Source organism: Sander lucioperca, chromosome 16 (assembly GCF_008315115.2).
Source record: "Sander lucioperca isolate FBNREF2018 chromosome 16, SLUC_FBN_1.2, whole genome shotgun sequence".
Classification (NCBI taxonomy): Eukaryota; Metazoa; Chordata; class Actinopteri; order Perciformes; family Percidae; genus Sander; species Sander lucioperca.
This window is the reverse complement of record NC_050188.1, coordinates 26601619-26624706: the sequence shown is the minus strand read 5'-3', so window position 1 is coordinate 26624706 and position 23088 is coordinate 26601619. Positions and strand designations below refer to the sequence as shown.

Below are 23088 nucleotides of genomic sequence, written 5' to 3'. Positions count from 1 at the left end.
CATTTTTCTTCTATCTAGGAATTATTAGACCAGTTAATGAAAGAACAGAAAAAAGGAAAGGTAGGAAGGGAAGAAAAGGGGTGGGTGCATGGGTAACCAAAGCATATGACATAAAGTGACGTGAAAAAAGTGAATTGCCTTGGTCATTATTAATTTGGATGAGTACAATATTAGATGTAGAAAATGGAAATGTCAGTGTAAACCCAACAATGCCAAATAAGTCCTTTGGGGACACCTTAGATACATTTTCAATACACTAATGCTTTCCCAACGATAGGCCCAAACTGTTGTTTTTTTAGAATTGTTTTGGATGGATTGCATCTCAAATTATAATAGGCTAAAGTCTGCATTTCCTTTTACCAGTAGTGATTTGCCTGGCTGCACCGAAACTTAACCCACTTTCCCCATAAAAAAAAAAAAAAAAACAGGACTTCATGTGTTTATAGAACCAACCGGGAAATTAGCTCTGCTCAGAATTCCAATGGCAGATCACCAATTAAAATTGTGCAAGACGCTCTATAGCAAACCAAGCATATGTTATGCGCACACGTTCAAAATATATATTTTTAACTTATCACAGTTTTTACCCCATTCGAACAACACCTAGTAATTATCCTCATACATATTTCATTGTTTTATCATTCTAATGCATTTGAATGATCTAATGCCCATTTATGTTTACTGGTGGAAATCCTCACATCCTGGCCACAGCTGGTGCTGCTGGTGAAAGTGTGTGCCCCTCCCTCCATTGATGTTAAAGTGTGTCCCAAGGCTTCAGGCTCACTGCTCAGCATGTGTTGGTTTTGGAGTAAGCACAGGAATAAAAAGTGAGATTCATTTCCATACACAGCATGGGGGCTGCGGGGTTTGCCTGCATAGTGCTGCTGTGCTGCTAGAATAATGCTCCCGTTCTGTTGAATAAATAAATAGATAATTCATGTTCCCAGCAGATGCCTTCAGGGGGGAAACAAACCCAGATGCTTAAAACAGCATCAGCTAACACCTCTTCCAGACACAAGCAACAACAGACTAACCATGAGACTAAACGGCACAACGTGCCATGTGCAAACAAAGTCTGCAACCAAAAAGAAAGGCTACCTTTCACTTTTACAAATGGAAGCATTGGTACTGAAGCACTGGTAATTATGTCACCACCTCAGGAGTTATCGGTAAGGGTGCAGAAAGACTTTACTATACCCATGCTGTGTGGATTTGACTGCATTTACAAGAACTATTCTTACATCTGTTTAAAGCTATAGTGCGTGGTTTCTGTCTCCCCCATGAGGAATTCTAAGTAATGATAACAACACTGTCGGCGCGATCACATGATACAAGACTTCTGTGATCGCACACGCCCCTCCCCCCCTCCACACAGTTGCTAGTAACCAAGGAGGACACGGAGGATTTAAAAAACATGATGGACTCTTCAGAAGAGGTCATTATCTTCACTCGCGTTTCTGCGAGGGAAAGTCACAGGAGGACACAATCTTCTGAACATAGTCATACTGAGAAATCCAGAGAGAGTTGTGTGGAGCTGATGGTCTTAATTAGCTTTGTAGCAACTCATTTGGCAATGGCTTGAATGTAACAGACGTTCATTAATATCAAAAAGTTAGGCACTCAAGCTTTAAGGGAAAAGCTTTCAGCCTTATAGATTTTGTGGTGTTAGTATTTGTCAATTGTTGGCACTATTTTAGGGTTCATTAATTTTCTTTTGGCCTAACCACTCAGCAGTGACGGAAGAAGTATTCAGATCCTTTACTTAAGTAAAAACACCACACTGTAAAAATACACTGTTACAAGTAAAAGTCCTGCAGTGAAAATGTAAAAGTAAAAATATATATATAAGTATCATCAGGAAAATGTATTAATAATAAAGTAATAAAAGTATGAGTACTCACAGCAGAACAATCCTCCCATTGTAGAAAGTGTAAAGGATCCAACCAGTTGTGTGTTTAATGGTCTGATCATCTCAGCTGGACTTGTAGGCCGTTATATTGTTGCTAGTTTCATTTAGAATAAATATCAGATTTTATAAACTACATGTATTTTGTGTGCAGAAATCTTAATTTGTAAAGTAACTAAAGCTGTCAGATGAATGTACAATATTTCTCTCTGAAATGTAGCGGAGTAGAAGTAGAAAGTGGCATGAAAAGAAAAGACTCAAGTCTCAAAATCGTACTTAAGTATGGTACTTAAATATACTTAGTTACATTCCACCACTTCCACTCAGTAGTGAGTGATGTATATGCCCAGTTGATGCAAGGAGCAGTGAACATTTTTTTAACAAAATCAGATTGATATGCTAATTTAATTTAAGTTTTTTTTTAAAAACACCACAACTGTGTCAAAACAATCAATGGACAGAATGGAATTTTGGCACATTCAGTCAAAAAAATCTGAAAATCTGATTCCCCAAATTAGTATTTTTGGTCTTGTAAGTATTTTTCCCTGTTGTAAATTAGCATTAAAAACATATTTTATTGATATCCTCAATGTTACTCAACACCACAAATAATTCCATGTCGCTGTACTGTAGGTTTATGTTATGGCCATCAGTTTACAGTACTTCATCTGTTTCTGAGAAATCATGTTTTTAGTCAGTTTGGTATGGTCAGTGGCTCTAAATACTACAATACCCATAATCCTCATTCGCAGCTGCCATTGGAGAAGACGCTAGTCAGATATGCAAATTTGAAGCCCAACAAATTCAGAATGCTTTCTTGACGTAATTTAGAACTAGGGCTGCTACATTTTATTACATTTATCAATTTACAACAATTATAATATTTAATTTTCATTGTCGATTCATCTGTTGATTATTTTCTCATATAATTAATAAGTTGTTTGGTCTAAAAATTTCAGAAAATGGTGAAAAATGTCGACCTGTGTTTTCCAAAGTCCAAGATGACGTCCTCTAATGTCTTGTTTTGTCCACAACTCAAAGATATTCAGTTTACTGTCCCAGAGGAGAGAAGAGACTAGAAACGTTTTACATTTAACAATCTGGAATCAAAGAGTTTTTACTTTATTTCATAAAAATGACTCAAACCAAGTAATCGATTATCAAAATAGGTGGTGATTATTTGAAAAGTTAACTAATCGATTTATCTTTGCAGCTCTAATTGAAACAAAACACCGTACAAAAGTTAGGTTATCCAAAATCTATCCAAAACTGACTTTGAATCGAAAACGAACTAATTTAAACTGCTGAATCTTTTATCAGGTCTTTACCAAGTCTAATCATTAACTAGCCTGGTCCTACCAGACTCTGGTCCATTAGCCTGATCCTACCAGACTCTGGTCCACTAGCCTGATCCTACCAGACTCTGGTCCATTAGCCTGGTCCTACCAGACTCTGGTCCATTAGCCTGGTCCTACCAGACTCTGGTCCACTAGCCTGATCCTACCAGACTCTGGTCCATTAGCCTGGTCCTACCAGACTCTGGTCCATTTCATTTGTACAGAGAGTCTGGCCACTCTCCATTGACAAGTGTTAACTTCCTTGAAGGTGGGTACTCTGTTGAAGTTTAAAACTATTGGATCTGCCCAGAGCCACTCTGGATCTGCCATAACCAATCGCTAACGTTTGGTCATGACGTCGGCTTAGCATCGCTAGCGTTCGCCTTAGCCAACTCCTTCACCACTAACGGAGCTAGCTGGAAAATCAAACTGTTCCCGAACCCCGTGGGGAGGAGGGCCACAACATCATGGCCTCCAGGACAACTCAGCAAAGATTGTTCTTGCTCGGGCTTTAACTTCTAGATATTCGGCAGCGTTGCCACAACGGACCGAATGGCTTCGCTTGCATCTTTCCCCGCCGCCATTACGGAACTACAACTCAAACAAGTGCACAACCTCAACGTCATCGTTCTCAGCCACTACCTCTGTTCCCTGATTGGACCGCAAAAGATTTGGCCGGAGAAAACCCAAGAATATACCACAAACCCAGAAGGTGTACTGAAGGGAAATGAAAATTGAGCGGAAGTACGTAGGAGGGCTGAGCCAGGCTAATCATTAACTACAGCTAGCTACAGAATTTTAAGCATGGTGATCAGATGTTTCTTACTAAAACGCGCCTTTCGACGTTTTAGTTGCACATTCTAAAGAGCACATTCTCCACAGGCTTGTACCTTGGATCAGCACAGATATTTCTAAAAGTTGCTTACTTCTTTTCTACTGATTATTTAACGGGGTAGTTTCAATTCAAGTCTTCAAAGCGCACCAACAGTAACCTTCATTGTCTTTGCAGGAAATGACCGACACTTTTACTTCATGAGCCCTGGATCCCAAAATAACTCCTCCCACTCTGTAACTCATTTCTAAGTGCAATCATAAAAAGGATCCAATTAAAATCCATACATTTACATATACTCTCACATCCAGCCCGTTCTGTCCTGAGCATCAGGCCTGATTACTAATAATATGTTAATAATTTGACATCAGTTGAACAGTCCCGTGTTAAACTGTACTGTATGTAACAGAGACGGGATGACATTCATGTACTTTAACCCTTGTGTTGTCTTCCTGTTGACCATGGACTTGTAGTCCTCCCGGATCAAAATTGAAAATGAACACCTGACGTTTTTTTCTATGTTCCCTTCGACACTTGTCAGGCTTTTTACAATGTTTTTGTTGCTTTTTTCTATGTTTTCGATGCTTTTGTCACCCCACCACCAGTATATACACCACTAACACCAACTTATTACCACTAGGTTTAAATTTTTTTTAATAAACTACTACTTCAAAATTATACCAAATTTTTGAGTTAAAAAAGCTGAAATTATTAATTATTTAGACTAAATTGTGTACCTCTTTGTTGAGTTTCAAAAAAGCTTTTGAATCTAGATTAATTAACGGTTATGAAATAATTTGAATAAAATGTAAATCGTAAACTGTATTACTAGGATTGTACTCAAGTATTTGGTTTCATTTAGTTTTGTTGGATTTCTGGGTGATTCTATAGGAATTATGGGATAGGATAGGCAAAAATAAGCTTTGGCTTTATCCTACTCCTTTTTCAGTTAGCTACAGTACGGTGGCAAATTGTTGGAAATAAAGGTTTCTTTCATGTATGTTAACCAAAATAAAATGATTCATCATCATCATCATCATCATCAATATTAGAGGATCTTATACTGATGGATAATCAGAGACTTCAAAGAGTCAAAGTTTTGTCAGAATACTATTTTGAAACCATTTCCATTTTTTTTTCAAATGCTATAAAATTGAATAAAACACCAAAATTCAATGAATGTAGTGATCATTAACTGTACGTGCAAAGAGCCCTGTATGGAATCCATGGGTAATCATTTGGGTAATCTAATTGTTATTTTTTAACATATTTCTGATTTTGAAATCACACCGGAACTGCATGCATAAGCAGTTATGTGGAATCTTACTTTTTCGGAGGAACCTGGCCCACGTTGACCCGGACACAGATGACCTTACGGGTTTGCATCCCCACTGAGCAGGAGGCATCATCGCCCCGTGTTCGGCCCACAGACGTGTTGGTGGATGGGATGGAGGAGTCCTCTATGCACTGGCCCCATGGCCCGGTCTGCCAGTGGTACACAGTGCAGGGATGGTCATTGCAGTTCCTCACCTCCTGCAGGGCGCTGATATTGGGACACTGGATTCCACCTGAGAAATGATTGAACACAGACCAGAGTCAATGTCTTAGCTGTACTACAGACGGGAAAAAAAATTACATCTGCACTAACACAGGAAGATGGATAGCTTGTTGGAAACTTTTGAGTATTGAAGGGTATTCTAGAATCACGTAGACAACGACATATCCAAGGCACGCACAAAGAGTCTGCAGTACTTGAGTCTGGTCTCTGTATCAAGGCCGGTCTGAGACATTCCCATTACCTCGTAATTGTCTGTGTCTTGTTGGTGATTTGACTCACACTTCTCTCTGTCTCTGTCTTGGCCTCGTTTGAACATGTTCTTGACCCAGACCGGCCCAATTTATAGTCAATCTTGATTCAATCTTGAAACTGCTCGGATTTGTCCAAGACTTGATTTAAGTTATTTTGTCTACAGCCGTGTATTTGGCCTGCCAGAGCTTTATGACAACATTATCCAAGGTGTTTTGGCCCAATTATTTTATCATTGTATGGATCCTTGGATCTCTCATGAGACAGAATCAATAACTAAGGAAGTCACTATAACGAGAAGAAGAGGCTCAGGTTCCCACCGCATTGGTATATTTATGAAGTGGCAGAACATGCCACAATGCTGCACCGAGTTTCAGAGTGAACTTTTACCCTTCAACAGATTTGTAAGGAGACTAGACTTGTGCAAAGAAACAACCAAACGATTGGTTACCATTGCCTATAAGCAGTGTTTCTATGTGAAACTTTGATTTTTAGAGATGACTAGAAATGTTGCTAAGGCTAGGTAGAAACTAGTAAGCTGTGCTAATGCTAGCTGTGCCAACCGCACAAAACATTTTAGGTTGACTACCTTTAATAGACAGAAATGACAAGGAGCACACAGTCAAGGAAACAAATCTCACTCTGCAGGGTGAGTTGCCAAGAAATCAAATAAAATGCCAACATACCAGTTGGACTGGCAGTTCTAGCCAAGATGGACTGGCATCCAGTGTCCAGTGTTTTTACATTTATTTTAAAGTTTTGCTACTTGTAGGCTAAATAAAGTTCTAAACTGTGTTGCATGTTGCATATTCTCTATCAATCATAATTTTCTTACTTTAAAGTTTGTATTGCATTTGTTCATTTACTCAGAAGGGAACCATCAGGGCCTAAGATATTCAAAAAAAAAAAAAATAAGTTTGACAATAAACATCTAAAATGTTAAAAATCAACCATGCCTATACAAGTTTAGTGGAATGATAGAATGTGTAGAGTTAAATGAATCGTCGACCTATCAGAATTTTGCTGCATCTGCAGTTGCTGGGAAGATGTTATGTTTTCAGCTCTGTGATTGGTGGTCCAGCTATACATTTACAGAGGGCTGAGCAATAGTTTTCAGTGAGAGAGTAATTTCAAATGACAAATTGACCAATCATTTTCATTCTAAATGGGCATCTTTGTTATCGCTAACTTTAAGTCCTGTCTGCTGTGGGGGACACAAATCACAAGCTAAGAACGCCAATAAACTAGTCATCTAGCCTGAAGGTTGGTGATGGACGCCAAACTAATGTTAAAGCTTGTGTAACTACTCATAATTATTGTTTTTCTAAATAATAATACTAATAGCAATACATATATATTTAATAGGCCGCTCTGCCAATCTAATAATATTATTTATTAACAATATTGATTGTTTGTGGTGGTGGCTTCTAAAATGCATTGATAACTGGTCACTGCCCATAGTGTCTGTCACTAATATTTACTTGGCTGTGAGCGTGGCATCATTATGTGTAGGCATAAAATGTAATTGGTTTTGTGTGGTATGTTGGCGGTGTCACCGTATTCAGCTGAAGTGCACACACGCTCGTGTGATGATGCGATTATTTGTATGGAGGATTTGCATTTTGTTTAAAAAAAATCTGCTGTTTTTTGTTTGGTGATAACTCTCACTCTCTCCGTGCTGTTTGCTCATTGCATTTCTAAGGCTAGACTAGTGTTTCAGAGCTGGCATTGTCATAACTAACTTTAAGACAGAACACACTACGCTAGGCTGGATGTTTACTTGTTTTTCCTGACGAGTGAAGGGGGGCCAGAGTATCAAGGTTTAAGAGTCACAGTTTGCTACTGCATTTCCTTCTTATTCATTGTTACCTCTTCCTAGAAGGTTGTTTTTGGTTCAGTTTGTCTGTTTCTTTGTTTGTATGTCTGTCAGCAGGATTACAGAAAAACTACCAGCCCGATTTCATGAACCTTGATGGATGTTTGTAGCATGGGCCAAGGAAGAACCCATTACATTTTCAAGGGGATCCGAATCACAGGGTGGATACACAAATTACTTTTCACTTTTGTCAACATTGCAGACATTTGCGCTGCATTCATGTGGTGTTGGAATAATCAGAAAAAAATGAGTTCCCGACTGGGGAACGTTACACTGCATTAACATTGTGAGATAGGGCATGACTTGGCAGAGGTTGCTCTCTCTCTCTGAGTGCCCTTCTAGTTATTATTGCATTGACTGTACCTCTTCTGTGTAAAGCACTTTAAGCTGCATTCAATGCATGACTTGTGCTATATAAATAACATGTAGGCCTATTATTATTACAGCAATGTTTCTTTCAATATGAAAGGCATGAAACTGGTTATAGTACAGTACAAAGACAAAGAGAAAAAAAACTTTCTAAAATAGCAAACTGAGCAGTGGCACACTCATAGAAATATAAAGCACCTGCTGTCTTGTGGGACTTTACTGAGGGGAATAATAACTGGGCAATTAGTAAAAGAAATAGCTAACTTGGCTGGACAACAACAAGAGAACAAGCAGAAAATGAATTGTTAAAGTTAATAATAATAATACCAAGTACTGATTATGATGCTTGGTTTAAAAGTGATGCCTGTATTGTAGCTGACCAAAGATGGAAACAAACAAATTATGTGGAATTTGTACGTTAAAAACTGCATTAAAAAAAAAGTAACTTTGCTTTGAAACACGGTGCACATACTGTGTATCAATATATCAGGTACCATTTCTCTCGTTGTGTGAGAAAACAAGTATGTAAACCCAACCCTGTATCAAAGTACAGTATGCTTGGGTAAACAGGATAAATCTACAGCTACAGCCATCATAAATTATTTTTATTTTCTTCATTAAAGCCCCAAAACAGTGACAGAATACACGTTGGCTAGCAGTAAAGTGTTGGCTATCCCATCCCAGTATTTGTGCAGTGATATAGATTAGCTTTTAGCTTTGATTTTCCAATGACTTGTTGCAAAACAAATACAGCTGAAGCAGCTTGAGAGATAAATCAGAGGGTCTCTTTGGTGGATTGACAGAAATGAGATGACCCAGGGGGCAGAATGTCTCTGCAGAGCCAGAAGCCTGGACATGGACCCAGGTGGTGTGTGCACACCATGTGACCCTCTTCACCACTAAACCTTGTCATCTGCAGCAGCTATCGCATTGGAAAAAGAGAACCCCCGATGAGAACACCAGCCATTAGCACCTCAGAAGACATTGAATGTCATCTTCTACACAGAGATGGAGCGTCTGAATTGGACATGAGAAAGAGCCTCAGACAGAAGATATGGCTGACCTCTGTGTAACAGCGCAGGGGTTATGTCTGCAGGGTCATGTATAAAAGATTAAACTGCATTTCATCAGAACAGTCATTTATCACACGTGTAGCTCATTAACTCAGAAGAACACAGCAGTATTGCTGTACTGGCTAATTAAATAGTTAATAAATATTTAAGTGCTACCAATCAAAGACAACCTGTATTTGAAAAATGCACAGCTCAAATGGCTGCAGATTTAAAAGAGCTGGGGACTTGTATTGTATTCTTCAAAAGATTATACTCTGTAACATCATCATTGTCTTGACATGTTGTTTACTCTGTGGATAATTTATTCTAGCTATATTAAGCTCCTTTCAGCTGTAAGTAAAATGTTATAACTGATGAATGATGGTCAAACTATGACATTAACATGCAGGGGCTAGTTGCACAAAACACCTTTAGTTAAGATTTTCCTTAAAGTCAGAGTTAAGGTTTCCTTAAAACAAAATTGGTTGCACAAAACACCCTTAAGAGTTCTCCTTAAGGTTTTCCTTAAAACGTTCTACCTAACCGTTGCACAAAATAGCTTAGCAACCAAAGTAAGTACAAAACCTTAAGATACCTCTGACTCCATCCTAACTGCAACATGGATACGCTTAACGATGGGCAATTGATTTTAGACTATTGAACTGCAGTCAATGTATGATTGGTTGGACCGTCTAGAGTTGGATCATTCTACTTTCCACAGCTGTGCTCTTCCTTTTGCAATTATTGATTGCTCTATGGTTTTAGTTTAGTCTTATGCTACGGGATCTTTCCAGTCAATAAGAGGCAAGGACTTTCATGTCCACAGGTCAACGGCATGCTGTGTCATTCCCCGATTCTGCTGAACACCCTGGTGAAGTTCCCGTCGACACGAGGAGGGTGGGATAGCGAACCACTTCGGGACCCACATCAGCGCCTGTCACAGGTAGGCTATCACAAGGGTGATTGCAAGCAAACAAATGGTCTCCATGGAAACTCTAGAATTTTACTGCAGTAAAATCTCTTTCAATGCAGTAAATGCCTTAAAGCAGCCATATTATGCTCATTTTCAGGTTCATAATTGTATTTTAAGGTTGTACCAGAATAGGTTTACATGGTTTAATTTTCAAAAAACACCATATTTGTGTTGTACTGCAGTGCTCTCTCTCACTGCTGCAGATCCTCTTTTCAGCTGGTCTCTGTTTTAGCTACAGAGTGAGACCTCTTTTCTTCTTCTTCTTCTTCTTCTGTACTATCTTTGATTGCACTGCACATGCCCAGTAGCTCAGATGTAGATCATGTCAGCTAGCTAGCTCCATAGACAGTAAAAGAAAAGCTGTTTCTACAACTTTGGTCAGTTACAAGGCAGGATTAGCTGGGAGACTTCTAAATGAGGGCGCACATGTAAGTAGTTCTTTTGTAGATTATGGTGAACTTGTGTGTGTTGTAGCAGTGCTTTGCTATTGAGAACGAGGTAGCATGCTAGCGTTAGCATGCTAGCGTTAGCATGCTAACGCTACGAGCTAATGGTTGCGGTTAGCCTGCTCGTTTCGGCTTGTGACGTCACAAGCCGTGCCGATTTTGAACAGCTCACCCAGAGACTGAAGGCAGGACACATTCAGAAACCGTATCTCACTCTAAACAGCATGGATGGATTTTTTTCAAAGTTTGTATGTGTTTGGAAGCACCAGAGACACAAAATAACACCCCAAATCCCAGAAAAAGTGATTTTTTCATAATATGGGCACTTTAACGTTTTTCCTAATCTGAGGAAACCTTATAAGGGGTTCTGTGCATAACCCTTAAGAAAGTCCTTCAGATAAGGAGACCTTAAGCCTTAAGTGTCATCCCTAAGGAGTGAAGTTAAGGTGTTTTCTGCAACCAGCCCCAGGTTTTGAAAAAGAATAAGCAATAACTGTAATTGCAAGGAACTACACAGTACCGGTGTACATACAAAAACATGAACCTTCCATGTCTTCGTCGAGAAAGGCAGCAACAGACAGATTTTAATTGTTGTAAGGTGTGGTTCTTGCACTAATCCTCTCCACTCTACCACTCCTTACTCTATCTTGTGACCCAGGCTTAATACTGAAGTCCTTTTTTCAAGCTTGTCTCAGTTTGCTGTAGCTGATGGCCAGGAGAGTTCTTTTTGACTCCCTGCTTCATTCAGCACACACCACATCAACCTTTCTATCTCCATGCTCTGTCGATTCCCATCCATCTAACACTGCGGCAGTGTCTGCCTCCTAAAAGCTCGGAAAGATAATTAACAAGTTGCAGCATGCATGGCGTTTTGGCATGGACATCCTCCTGAATCCATACACATGGAAATGTATTATGTACAGTATGAGCCAGCTCCTTACTCCAGCGTGGATGCTGCGTTGGTGTGAATATGCCAAAGACAGCATGCCACCCAATGTGGTCCAGAAGGCAACACAAATAGAGCTGTTAAAATAAAAGCAGGGACGTAAAAGATTAAATTCTGCTCTGCTGCCAAGCCAGACGCTAACCATATGTGCAGATCCCATTTTTTCTCATAACAAGGTTTGGAGAGAATGGCTCAGTTCTCACAGAGTGATTGGCAGCCTGGAGGGTTGGGCTTTAACCAGTAGTCTAAATCCACGACGTTTCACTTCTGGGATTGCTCCATTGCTGCTGGAAATTCCACCGGATTTCACTCTTTTCGGCCAGATGTCCATTACCTTCCTCTTTCTTTGTGTTGGCATTCTAACCTCCGGTGGATTTGTGAGGACTGTGGTTAACTGCTCCTCAGATCTCTGCAGGGTAAATCCAGACAGCTAGCTAGATTATCTATCCAATCTGAGTTTTCTGTTGCACGACTAAAACAACCTTCCCGAGGCTATTTTGCAGAGGCACCGTGGCTCTGCCCGGTGCTTAGCGCCACTCATTATGATTGTGATTGGTTTAAAGAAATGCCAATGCCAAACAGAGCATGTTTTTCTCCCATCCCGGAATGCTATGTGGACTAGCCAGACCTTCCTCCGCAGTGCTGTGGAGGAAGGTCTGGCAATGCAAGACTAGCTCCCAAGGAACAGCACTCACCCTTTTACGCCAATTTCTTCCAGTGGTCACTGGCGGTATTGTAACGAAAAATCCCCCTGCAACCCAGATAGGATTTTCCCTATAGGCCACCGTTGTAAAGGAGACGTCTTTAAAATTGCTGCCAGGACACCTCAAAAAGCCAACAAGGTCGGTTATGACTCTTTCTATTCTGAAAATTTTAATCCATGGATTTTTTGTATTTAAAAATCTCCCCTTTCAGCTGAGAAAAGCAATATATAAACCTGTGACATCACCACCATGTCATTTATATGGTAAACTCGCGGGCGAGGCTAGCGGGACAAATCATATATCATATAGCATATCAAGGAAGTAAACCCGGAAGCTTAGAAACTTTTTTTGCTGTATGCGCCACTGAGCAACTCTCATAGGAATGAACGGGGCTCCGCCACTTGCTCCAGTATCATTCCAGAACCATTTAGATAGCCACTCCTTACCTAGGGGTTTGCAACACTTAATGCTAAGGAATACTCAATTCTACTACTAGTGTGTAAGAGCTTTTTTTCTATTCTAAAAGCACAGGGATTTTGCTGGGCCCGCAGATTGGAGGGAATAGATTACATCAAGGTAGACACATTTCTATATCCCTTTAGTTAAACATATGGAGACTATGTACTACATCAGCAAAAATCACTTGCTGTCGTCTAAGAACATCAAATATGAATGTACCGAAGATTGGATTGACCAACGACAGCAGGGAAGGCCCTTGAACAGAAAGCAAAGGCAAAATCCATGTGAATTAAAAAGAGAAAGGGAAAGAACATATAATAAATAAAGTTTGACAGTAATTATAAACACTGTGCCCTTAAGCTTGCAACAGTTCAGCAGGCTTATTATCCTTCCAGTCACTTCTTACCCTGCATCACAGTAACCCATGCCACAACCTTTGCAGTCGCTGTAGAGGAACACAGAATAATTCATTTTACTTTGACAGTTCACTTGTGGTACATAAGGAGGAGAGGCAAATGAAATTTGCAGCAAAAACTGGAGTTTAAAGACTTGCGCTACTAGCATTGCTGTGGTATTAGATCAACATGAGTTTATCAAGGCAGATACTGATCTTTGTGGATAGCTGAGTCAGGGTTAGGGTCCCCTGGTATATTTGTTCATATCAGATGACTCCTGAATTGATTAAAAGGTCCATATGAGTCACATATATTGGCAAAACCATACATCTGTCTGACTCTACCAGTGTATCCTGCACTGCTTTGTTACCTTCTCCCGCGTTATAGGCGAGGATCGAGCGAGCTCTGGTCTGCTTGCCATCTGTGTTTTTTCCAGAGCAGGTGTGGGAGCACAGAGACCATGGGGTCCAGGGGCTCAGGGCACAGTCCTTTGGGCAAGGCACCTCACAAATGGCCGGCATGGGCAGGATGGCATCACGGCACAGCTGCCTCTCCACATATTCACCTGGATGGACACAAGCAAATTTAAGGTATTAAAAAAAGAAGTACAAAACAAAAAGAAACAAAAGCTACATGTGCTTCATATTCCCATTAATAAGTCAAGCAATGTGTGCAAATAAAAGAAAAATCCTATATTTATTACAGCACATACTGCCATTGAGAAGGGCTGCCCAAAACAGAACATATTCAAAGACAACATAGAAATAATGAAAAAGCTGCTTATTGTGCACACTACAAAAAAACCAAAGCTAAATGTATGTCTTTATGAATGAATACTGCTAAGGTTTACAGGAGTGAACTGAACATGAGGGTGCACAGATTAGGACAGGGGACTTTGTCAGCTACATTGAGCAAAATCAATGTGTCTGAGTGTGTTGGGTAACGTTTCACAGGGTCACATCTGACAGTATAACAATACTGTATCATGAATCCTCATTGGGAAGAGGGTACACAGCGCTGTTTTCTAAGTTGCAGTACATAGCACATACGTTGTACATGTCAAAGGGTAGAAAAGCTTAAGCAACCTTTGACTGTATTGTGTCAGTTTAGTCCAAAATGTGTTTGCATACTTTTCACTCCACTACATAGCCTTGACCTTTATGAATAATTTCCAAAGGATTTATTCAAAATATCACTTAACTGGACATTAATACTTCAACATACTCCCCTCTGGCATACTTAACTAAATCAGATAAGACAATTTTCAGTAGAGTAAATGGATGTTTGAAAATGTAAAGGCAAATAAATATTTAAAAAGATTTTTTTTTAAATTATTATTTTGTCTCATTGGAAAGTCACAGTTTTTCTTAAAGCAGTGCAAATTGCAGAGCTATGTTTAAAAGAATAGTTTAATATTTTGGGAAATTTTGGACAAAAGAGTCCAAAATACACTTACCAAAACCCCTAAAACTGTCTCAGGCCTAGTCTACACATACACAGGAATTTTTTTTAAATGTAGCTTTTTTCCATGCAATTTGGCCTTTCATCCACACACTGTCCACAAACTGTGTTTTAGGTCATAGAAAACAAACTTTTTGGAAAACTCCTTCCAATGTGAAGATTTTCAGAAATCTCCGCTTTCAGTGTTAACGTGTAGAAAGGAAAACTGAGTTTTTGGTTTGTGCGCCATTATCTCCTTTGTGAGGCATCACAAATGAGGCGGCATATCGTGCAGTGGCGGTCGTGGCCAAAACAGTGCAGGGTCATCCCTATATTCCCCGGGTCCTATGTTCCCCGGGTCCTATGTTCCCTGGGTCCTATGTTCCCCGGTTCCCCAGGTCCTATGTTCCCCACTCAGGGAACATAGGACCCTTTTTTAGAAAAAAGGGTTAGGGTTATTAAGTTATTGTATTTATTATTTGCATATGTTATTTGCATATGCGCGTCAAACAGCCCGTAGGCCTACATAGGCCTATTTGCCATGGAATTTGGCAGTAATGGTGGAAAAAGTAACAGACCGGGGAACATAGGACCCTTTTTTTGAAAAAGGGTCCTATGTTTCCCAGTCTCATACAAAGAGGGGAACAGGGAACATAGGACCCGGGGAACATAGACACGCTCCCAACAGGGCTGGTTCTAACCACTAACAGGACTTTTTACATGTTTACACATAAATGTACAGTGACTCTTCCACTATATTGAAGAACGTGAATTGAAGAGGCGTCAGAATGTGCTACAGAGCAGTCGATGTGCCATTGCAGCCAGATAGCCTTCCAGTAACAGCTTTTTTTCAGGCTTACGATTGGCCAACATGGCTTTAGGGTTATGGTTGTATCGCTGCCTAGTGCTTTTGACAACGCTTCAATTGCGTTTTTGCGTTTTCACTTGAACAAAGATTTTTTTGAGCAGGGCATGTGTGGACGGGAAAACCTGTTTTTAAAAATACTGGTGTATGTGGGGAATAGGCCTGTTTTACACTGTTTTTGTTTTACAGTAATGTAAAAAGGACAACTTGTTATTTCAGTGCGGATAATTGTTGTAGCTGTTTTTTGACAAACTGAACTCAATGACAAAAATGAAGACTTTTGCTGACAGTCCTTCCAAGAAAAACAACGCCATTAGTTGTTTGTTCAAATGCCTAAATACAAACTTTGTTTGCATTTAACTCATAAGGACCTCTGTGGGTGTGTGAATTATGACTCTTGTTTGTCAGGAGGAAGGATGTCAATGTCACCGTTGGGTGCTGGTCAATTTTAAACCCTAGGATTTTCAGTGTGAAAATGTCTTGCAGCCCTATTGTACGGCCAACAAAGCACATTATCAGAAAACTCTGATATGGGTTGTTTTTAAAGGCAACCATACACACCATATTTTGTCTTTAGTTTTATCCAAAGTTGTAATTATGATGGTACCAAAGCTGAGAAACATCACCGTCATGACAAGACTTTGGCATGGTGTACACAGTCACTGTGCCCAGACACAAACAGGATACACCTTGTTATTGCTCAGATAGAGGCTCAGATCTATTGCTAAAACCTTGAAGGTTAAGCATGGATTGCAGGACCATTACGTCTATCAATAAAAATAGTCTGCAATGATTGCTTACTGTTTTTTTTGTCAGGGATTTGTTTTTGGAGGGGTGGAGGTGCTGAGCTGCTGATCTAGATCTGCAGACTGTCCTCACTCTCATCCCATTCCAGCCTATCCTGTCACTGAAGGACCATATCTGTGAAAATCTCATTGTGAAGGGCTGGAAGAATGGCGACCAGTGAGTCGAATGACACGCCTGGGACCCCAGGGAAAAACAGATCAATTTTCATCAGAAGTAGACAACAAGAGATCGATAAGAGGCCAGTCAAGAGGCTCTGAGGGATGCCACATGGCTGTGGGGGTGGGGTGGCGTTGGTGACCGGGGACATATGGAGCCTTGACTTCCATGTGATAGAAGCTGAAGGAAATCACTAAAGTGTCAGAACGAAACTGATGACTTTCATGGGTCTTTTGTTAGTGGAGCAATGCATGAGTAGACTCTAGTTCTTTATAATTAAACACACCCTATGGTCTACACTCGACAACACTAGGGATGTGCATCTGAGGCCTGAGGGTCTGAGGCCCATGCGACGATCCAATACATTAAAAATACATATGGAGCAGGCATCTGGGTAGCTCACCTGGTAGAGCGCGCCCATATACAGAGGCTCAGTCTCGACGCAGTGGCCGCGGGTTTGGTTCCGACCTGTGTTCTCCTTGTTCCCCCTCTCTTTCCTTTCATGTCTAAGCCGTCCTATCAAAAATAAAGGCCTTAAACAAAAACTTCTGATACAATCCGATGCCCCCTGCTATTGCAATACAATGCAATACAATGTGATACGATACGATTCAACATGATGCAAAAGAATATGATGCTGCGCAATTCAATATGGTACAGAGAATTTGAATTGATTTCTTTGGTTCTTCCTGCCTGCAACTTGCATAGTGCTTTCACAAGGTGGCAGAAACTTCACTTCCATTTAAGGCATATTAAAATAATTAGTCCATGAAGAACAAATTTAATTATGATATATGGACCAAAATTATGTTAATATATGATAACAAATCAGAATCTAAGAATAGACCTTAGTGGTCCCCTAATACTGTATCTGAAGTCTCTTTTATATAGACCTTAGTGGTCCCCTAATACTGTATCTGAAGTCTCTTTTATATAGACCTTAGTGGTCCCCTAATACTGTATCTGAAGTCTCTTTTATATAGACCTTAGTGGTCCTCTAATACTGTATCTGAAGTCTCTTTTATATAGACCTTAGTGGTCCTCTAATACTGTATCTGAAGTCTCTTTCCTGAAATTCAGCCTTGGTGCAGAATTCCAGCCACTAGAGCCAGTCCCACAATGACCTTTCCTTAGGATGTGCCATTTCTGTGTCTGTAGCTTTAAATGCTATTGAGGAGGAGAGAGGGGGGGGGCAAGGTGGAGGGTGGGGGTGTGGCCTTGACAAACTGCCACTTTGCTCGTTTGAAAGCCATGATGTCTCTCTCTCATGGGCGGGCCAAATTCTCTGGGTGGGTAAAGCAGAGAAAGGGGAGGTAACCTTTCCCCTTATGACATCATAAAGGGAAGATTCCAGATCGGCCCATCTGAGCTTTCATTTTCTCAAAGGCAGAGCAGGATACCCAGGGCTCGGTTTACACCTATCACCATTTCTAGCCACTGGGGGACCATAGGCAGGCTGGGGGAACTCATATTAATGTTAAAAAACTCATAAAGTGAATTTTTCATGTCATGGGACCTTTAACACCACATTACGTGGTGGTGGCAGGGAATGTGTGAAAATTCCGTGTGGCCACCACGGAAAACAATGCCAATGTAAAGTCAATGAGAAGATGTCGCAGCATTAAGAGCGACTACGGTAGCGAGTAGTATGAAAGGCTGAAAATCCGCATAGGGAGGTTGGTTGGGGGGTGGATGGGTCAAACACAGGACTTTCACCCAGGAGACCGGGGATCATGTCCCGTGTGTCACGTTTCCTGAACCCAATCGTCCCGTTCTTTTCCTAAACCCAACCGTCCCGTTCTTCTTTTCCTAAACCCAACCGTCCCGTTCTTCTTTTCCTAAACCCAACAGTCCCGTTCTTGTCCCTCATCCGGTTATTGTTTTCCTAAATCCAACAGTCTCATTCTTTTTTTCCTAAACCCAGCCATCCCGTTGTTGTCCTGCGTGTCATGGAAACGTAAGCCCACCCACAACCTTTTCCTTAACTAAAGGGGCCGTGTTCATTTCACAGAATTTTTCCGTGGGCCCATCACAGAATTTTCGGCGATTCCGTGAAACTGCCACAGATTTTGAGTTAAGGGGCCGTGTTCATTTCACGGAATTCTGTGAGATCAGGTTGGTATAGGTAAAGGGAAGCTGTCAATTGATTTGTAGGCATTTGGTAGAATGTGTAGCTCTTCCTCCTCCATGTTAATCTCTAATGTGATGTGGCTGGACACACATCGGCCTCAGCAGCAGAAGAGATAAGAGAGCACGCCCAAGACAGTGAAACAGTTTAGAGAGGAGCAATCAGTCTAAATACCAAATTATTGGTCACATCACCAAAAAATAAAGGCACAGACTCATATTAACATAAATAAATCTGATTTTACTAGTGCTGTCAGTTAAACGCGTTATTAACGGCGTTGACGCAAACCCATTTTAACGGCGTCAATTTCTTTATCGCGAGATTAACGTTCTTTTTGGCCTAGCAAACTTTGTCGTTTTTTTCACATTCTGTTGCAACAACTAGTAAGGTTAGAAAAACTACAACACCACACCGGATCTAGCTAGACCGGAAACAAAACAACAGGCACGCCGCACACACTAGTTTGGGCTTGGAGCCGGCCAAAGAGTAGTAGGCTAACATTTTAGGTTTTGAGTGGATGGTGAGCGCGAGACGCCGAAATGGATGCCAATAAGATTCTGAATGGAAAGTTTACTTTTAAAAAGTTGCCAAATGGTTCCATTGACAAGACCAAAGTGATCTGTGTGTTCTGTCGTTGTGAACTGAGCTATCATCGCAGCACGTCCAGTCTGAAATACCACTTGATGGCCAAGCACACAGCTGATGGCCAAGCACACAGCTGATGGTCAAGCACACAGCTGATGGCCAAGTACACAGCTGATGGTCAAGCACACAGCTGATGCCAATTCTCCGCCCCCTCGTCAAAGCCGTTACATTGTGTGAGAGATTATTTGCTCCAAGTGAGAATCTTAGTGTGAAATTGAACACTACAGTATGCCAATGTTGTTTTCAATAAAAAAACATTTGCACAAAGCAAGCCGATCCACGTTTCCATGTTGATAAGAGCATTAAAATGAGAAAAAATAATAAAGAAATAAAGGGACATTTAGAATATATAACCCAGCTAGGAGGAACTGTACAACAGCACAATGCACACTGAATTGAGTTTGGTCATCTTTGAGATCCTTTTTGAGTCCATTCACTTCTTTGGTCCAGTACATATCTTACTCTGGACAGTCTGCCATACAGTATATTGTGGTGGATATTCATGGTTCCCAGAGGATGATACCTATGTGTTGTACAGTTGTACACTATATCAACATTGAATAATATAGTATGTAATACATTTTCAATAATGGTAAGGCAAAAGAATGCATGACTTTGACATAGGTGACCATGGTTTGCATCCGCCACCAACAGTCAGCGTTGGTTTATTTCAAACAGAGGGAACATCATTATACACGCATCACATGTAGTTGCTAGGCTACTGGAAAAGAGCATTGACTAAAAGGAGCAAAACCTACATAATGACTCCAAACACATTTATTAAAACAGATATATATATATATATATATATATATATATATATATATATATATATATATATATATATATATACAGCTTGATCCAAGTTGGCTCTTTGTTAGTTAAAAAATGGTAAAAGGTTGTCATTTATGATGGAGTTTAGGTGTCCTATAATCTTCCACACCAGCTGCTACAGTATGACATAAGCAGGTAAGATGCATTCCAGGAACAGGCTGAATTACTACCTCCCAGACAGAGTTACAACATAATGCTTCACTTTTTGGTAAATGAAATATTTTCAGTGTAATTTAAAGTCAAATCAAAAGAGGCTTGTAGTAAAGCAGGAAGGAAGAGTTTCAGAGAAAGCACCTTCCTTTTCTCCCGTTCCACATGGTGTTCAAAATCATTCTGCTAAACTCACAGATCTGAGAAGCTGAAGTGATATGAGTTCGCCCTGAGCTCAGCAAGCAGTTGAAGCGATCAAAGGGACAATTTTCTTTTCACCATTACATACATCAAACAAGTCAAACTGCTGTCTGAACCTCTGTTGATGGAAATGTAACAAACGGAGGCTGACATCTCCTCTATTCAATTCTGCCACATCCGGGGGAGATTGCATTCATGCAGTCCGAGGTAATGGGGAAGAAAGGCAAACTAAATCCAAGCTGACTGTGTGAATCTAATTTACCAATAAGTCTGATTCAACAGGGTTCCATAAAAGGAAGTCTACACCTCTTCAGCTGAGTGCCTTTCAGAAGATAAAAGAAGAGCAAGGAAGAAAGAAAGATGAAGATGAGGTCACCTTGAAGAGGTTTTTTTTCTTTATGGCTGGAACTGAAACTACTTACCTGGATGTATTCACCAGTGATTTAATCCAGATAATAAAGAGTGCCCCAAGGAAAAGAGGGATAGATGAGAATAGGTATAAGATGGAGTCATGAATATGTGAGGGTTGGCTAAAGGATAAGTGATACTGTAGAATATATTCTCGTGACAATTGTAAGGAATTTTGCATGGTTTTCCTGCACATTCACAAAAGACATAAATTATACATAAGCAGCACAATGTCCTTTATGTGGTACCACAGCAACTGTGTCAAATCCAAAGTTTGGGAAATGGATTACAAATCATTCATGCTACGACTCTGCAGCTTTAACAAAACGTTAGCCTAACTGAGCTAATTAGGCTATTTCATATACACTGCCACCTGTTAGAAACCAGCATAGCCCTGAAAGGTTACAGTAGTTATTTTCTGAACTACTTTGCCTTTACCTACATTATGTTTTGCACTCCCCTCGCAATTTGTTTTTTTATTCCCTGAGGACGCCCAAACTACAAGAGAAGCTTCATTCACTTTGTGTGTGTGTGTGTGTGTGTGTGTGTGTGTGTGTGTGTGTGTGTGTGTGTGTGTGTGTGTGTGTGTGTGTTTGGTGTGGCTCTGACTAGGGATGTTAATGATTTCCGTTTAACCATTAACCGACAATAACAATTTTGACTGATTAATCAGTTAAAAACAATTTCATTAATACAAAAATGTAAAAAAATAAATTAAAACAAAAGTAATTAAAAAAGTTTTTTTTTTGCATTGTAAAAAAAAAAATAGGCAATACAATTTAGTTTGTTTGTTTGGCTCTAGCTGGACAATTTATGGATTGCACTGTTGTGTTGTGGCTGCTGTGGTATGTTTTATTTGTTCTTTGTTTTGTGCAAAGTAGAGAATGTTGTGTGTGGACATTGGACTGGAAGCTGTGGAATTAATTACTGTTGTTTGGTGTCATGTAATTCCGTGTGGGGATGGGCCACTTAGTGGCATGACACGTAAATAACATCAATCAATCAAGCTAGTTAAGATCCCAATCCTAATTTTGCATTAGCAAATTGCGTCTTAAGAAAAAAAATTCTGCTCAGTTCGTGGCTCTCTGCTGGACGGCGCTCACAGTCAGAGCGAAGAGCTGCGTGACACGTCACTTTATCGATGAGGACTGTCGGGTTAAATCATCTGACAACCTCGCAGGTGGGTGAAGTGATGACAGGCTTGGGCTCCGCAGACTTGTACCGGTCGCACGGATGCGCAAGCGGTTCCAGGGAAGTGGCTGTATGTGTCTACGCCAATGCAGAAAACATTGTGTCTGTGTGAGCGGGACAAGTCTGCAGCTGCCCGCGGAACTCTCATAGTTTGTCTAAGCGTCCTGGACTGGGCGGACTGGGACGCCGTTGTCAGTTAACAGTTAATTAACGGTTAATGAGGGTCGGCTATCTGTTGGAAAAACAAAAAATCTAAATTATGGGTCATGGAGAAGTTCTACACTGCCCACAATCCTAAGCGTAACAGCGACGTCTGTGGGTGGTGGAGCTCGCTGTTACCATGGAAATGTTTACCGCACCTGCAAATGGCTAGTGAGCTGCTACCACTAAAGTCTTGATCTACATGATCATTTATGTACACAGTCTTGTACCTTTGCCTTTCTTGCCATTTTCAAATTATTGTTTTGCGCTTTATCAAATGTTTTATAGTCACAATTCATCTCGTAGCTGGTTGGTTTAGTTCCAGGCCTAAAACTCTTTCTGAAATGCCAATGGATATATTGAACGGGGAAAATTCCAGAAACAGAGCAGTTCAAACCAGGCTGTGGTCCCAGCCAGTGTCAGAGATTGGGCTTGGCCTGATCATGGGGAATGAAAAACATGAAATGCAAATTTTATTGACAAGAAACACAAATCCCACCCCAACCTCTGTAGATTACATAGTTTAAAAGCAGTTCAACTACTAAAAGTTGCAACATTTTAAATTTCACCAAAATATTTTTTTTTCTTGTAAAGTTTAGACTCATGAATATAAACAGCACCACACTTTCCAACATACTATATGTGCGTAAAGCTACGGTATCTGTAAAATATTAAAAAAGTAGAAAATGTGTCATTGAACGTGTGAATTATGAGAATCCACTTGTACTAAAATGTCCTCCTTTCTCCCATAATTAAATGTCTAGAGTTGAGCTGCAGCTACCATATTGTCGCCTGTAGCTGTAACATTCTGTCTTCCTCACCGATCAGAACACCAGAGGATGAACTCCAGCAAACAGCTTGTTCAATGTGTCTGCCATGCTTCGCCACAGACCATGGATCTGAACGTTAGAAAAATGAAAACTATAATAAAGGTCTCAGCAGTGTTCATATGTCCTACTG

At 40.3% G+C, this 23088-nt stretch overlaps 1 protein-coding gene across 3 annotated transcripts in view; it reads right to left on the bottom strand.

Annotated features, from left to right (window-relative positions):
- thsd7aa (thrombospondin, type I, domain containing 7Aa) overlaps window positions 1-23088 on the bottom strand; it is a 209529-nt gene that overhangs the window by 73949 nt on the left and 112492 nt on the right. For all 3 annotated transcript variants that reach the window (XM_031278516.2, XM_031278515.2, XM_035993166.1), the window contains exons 7-8: window positions 13473-13667; window positions 5403-5643 (exon numbers count right to left, since the gene is read on the bottom strand). In XM_031278516.2, coding sequence (XP_031134376.1) covers window positions 5403-5643; window positions 13473-13667 — 436 coding nt within the window. The remainder of the gene's footprint in view (window positions 1-5402; window positions 5644-13472; window positions 13668-23088) is intronic.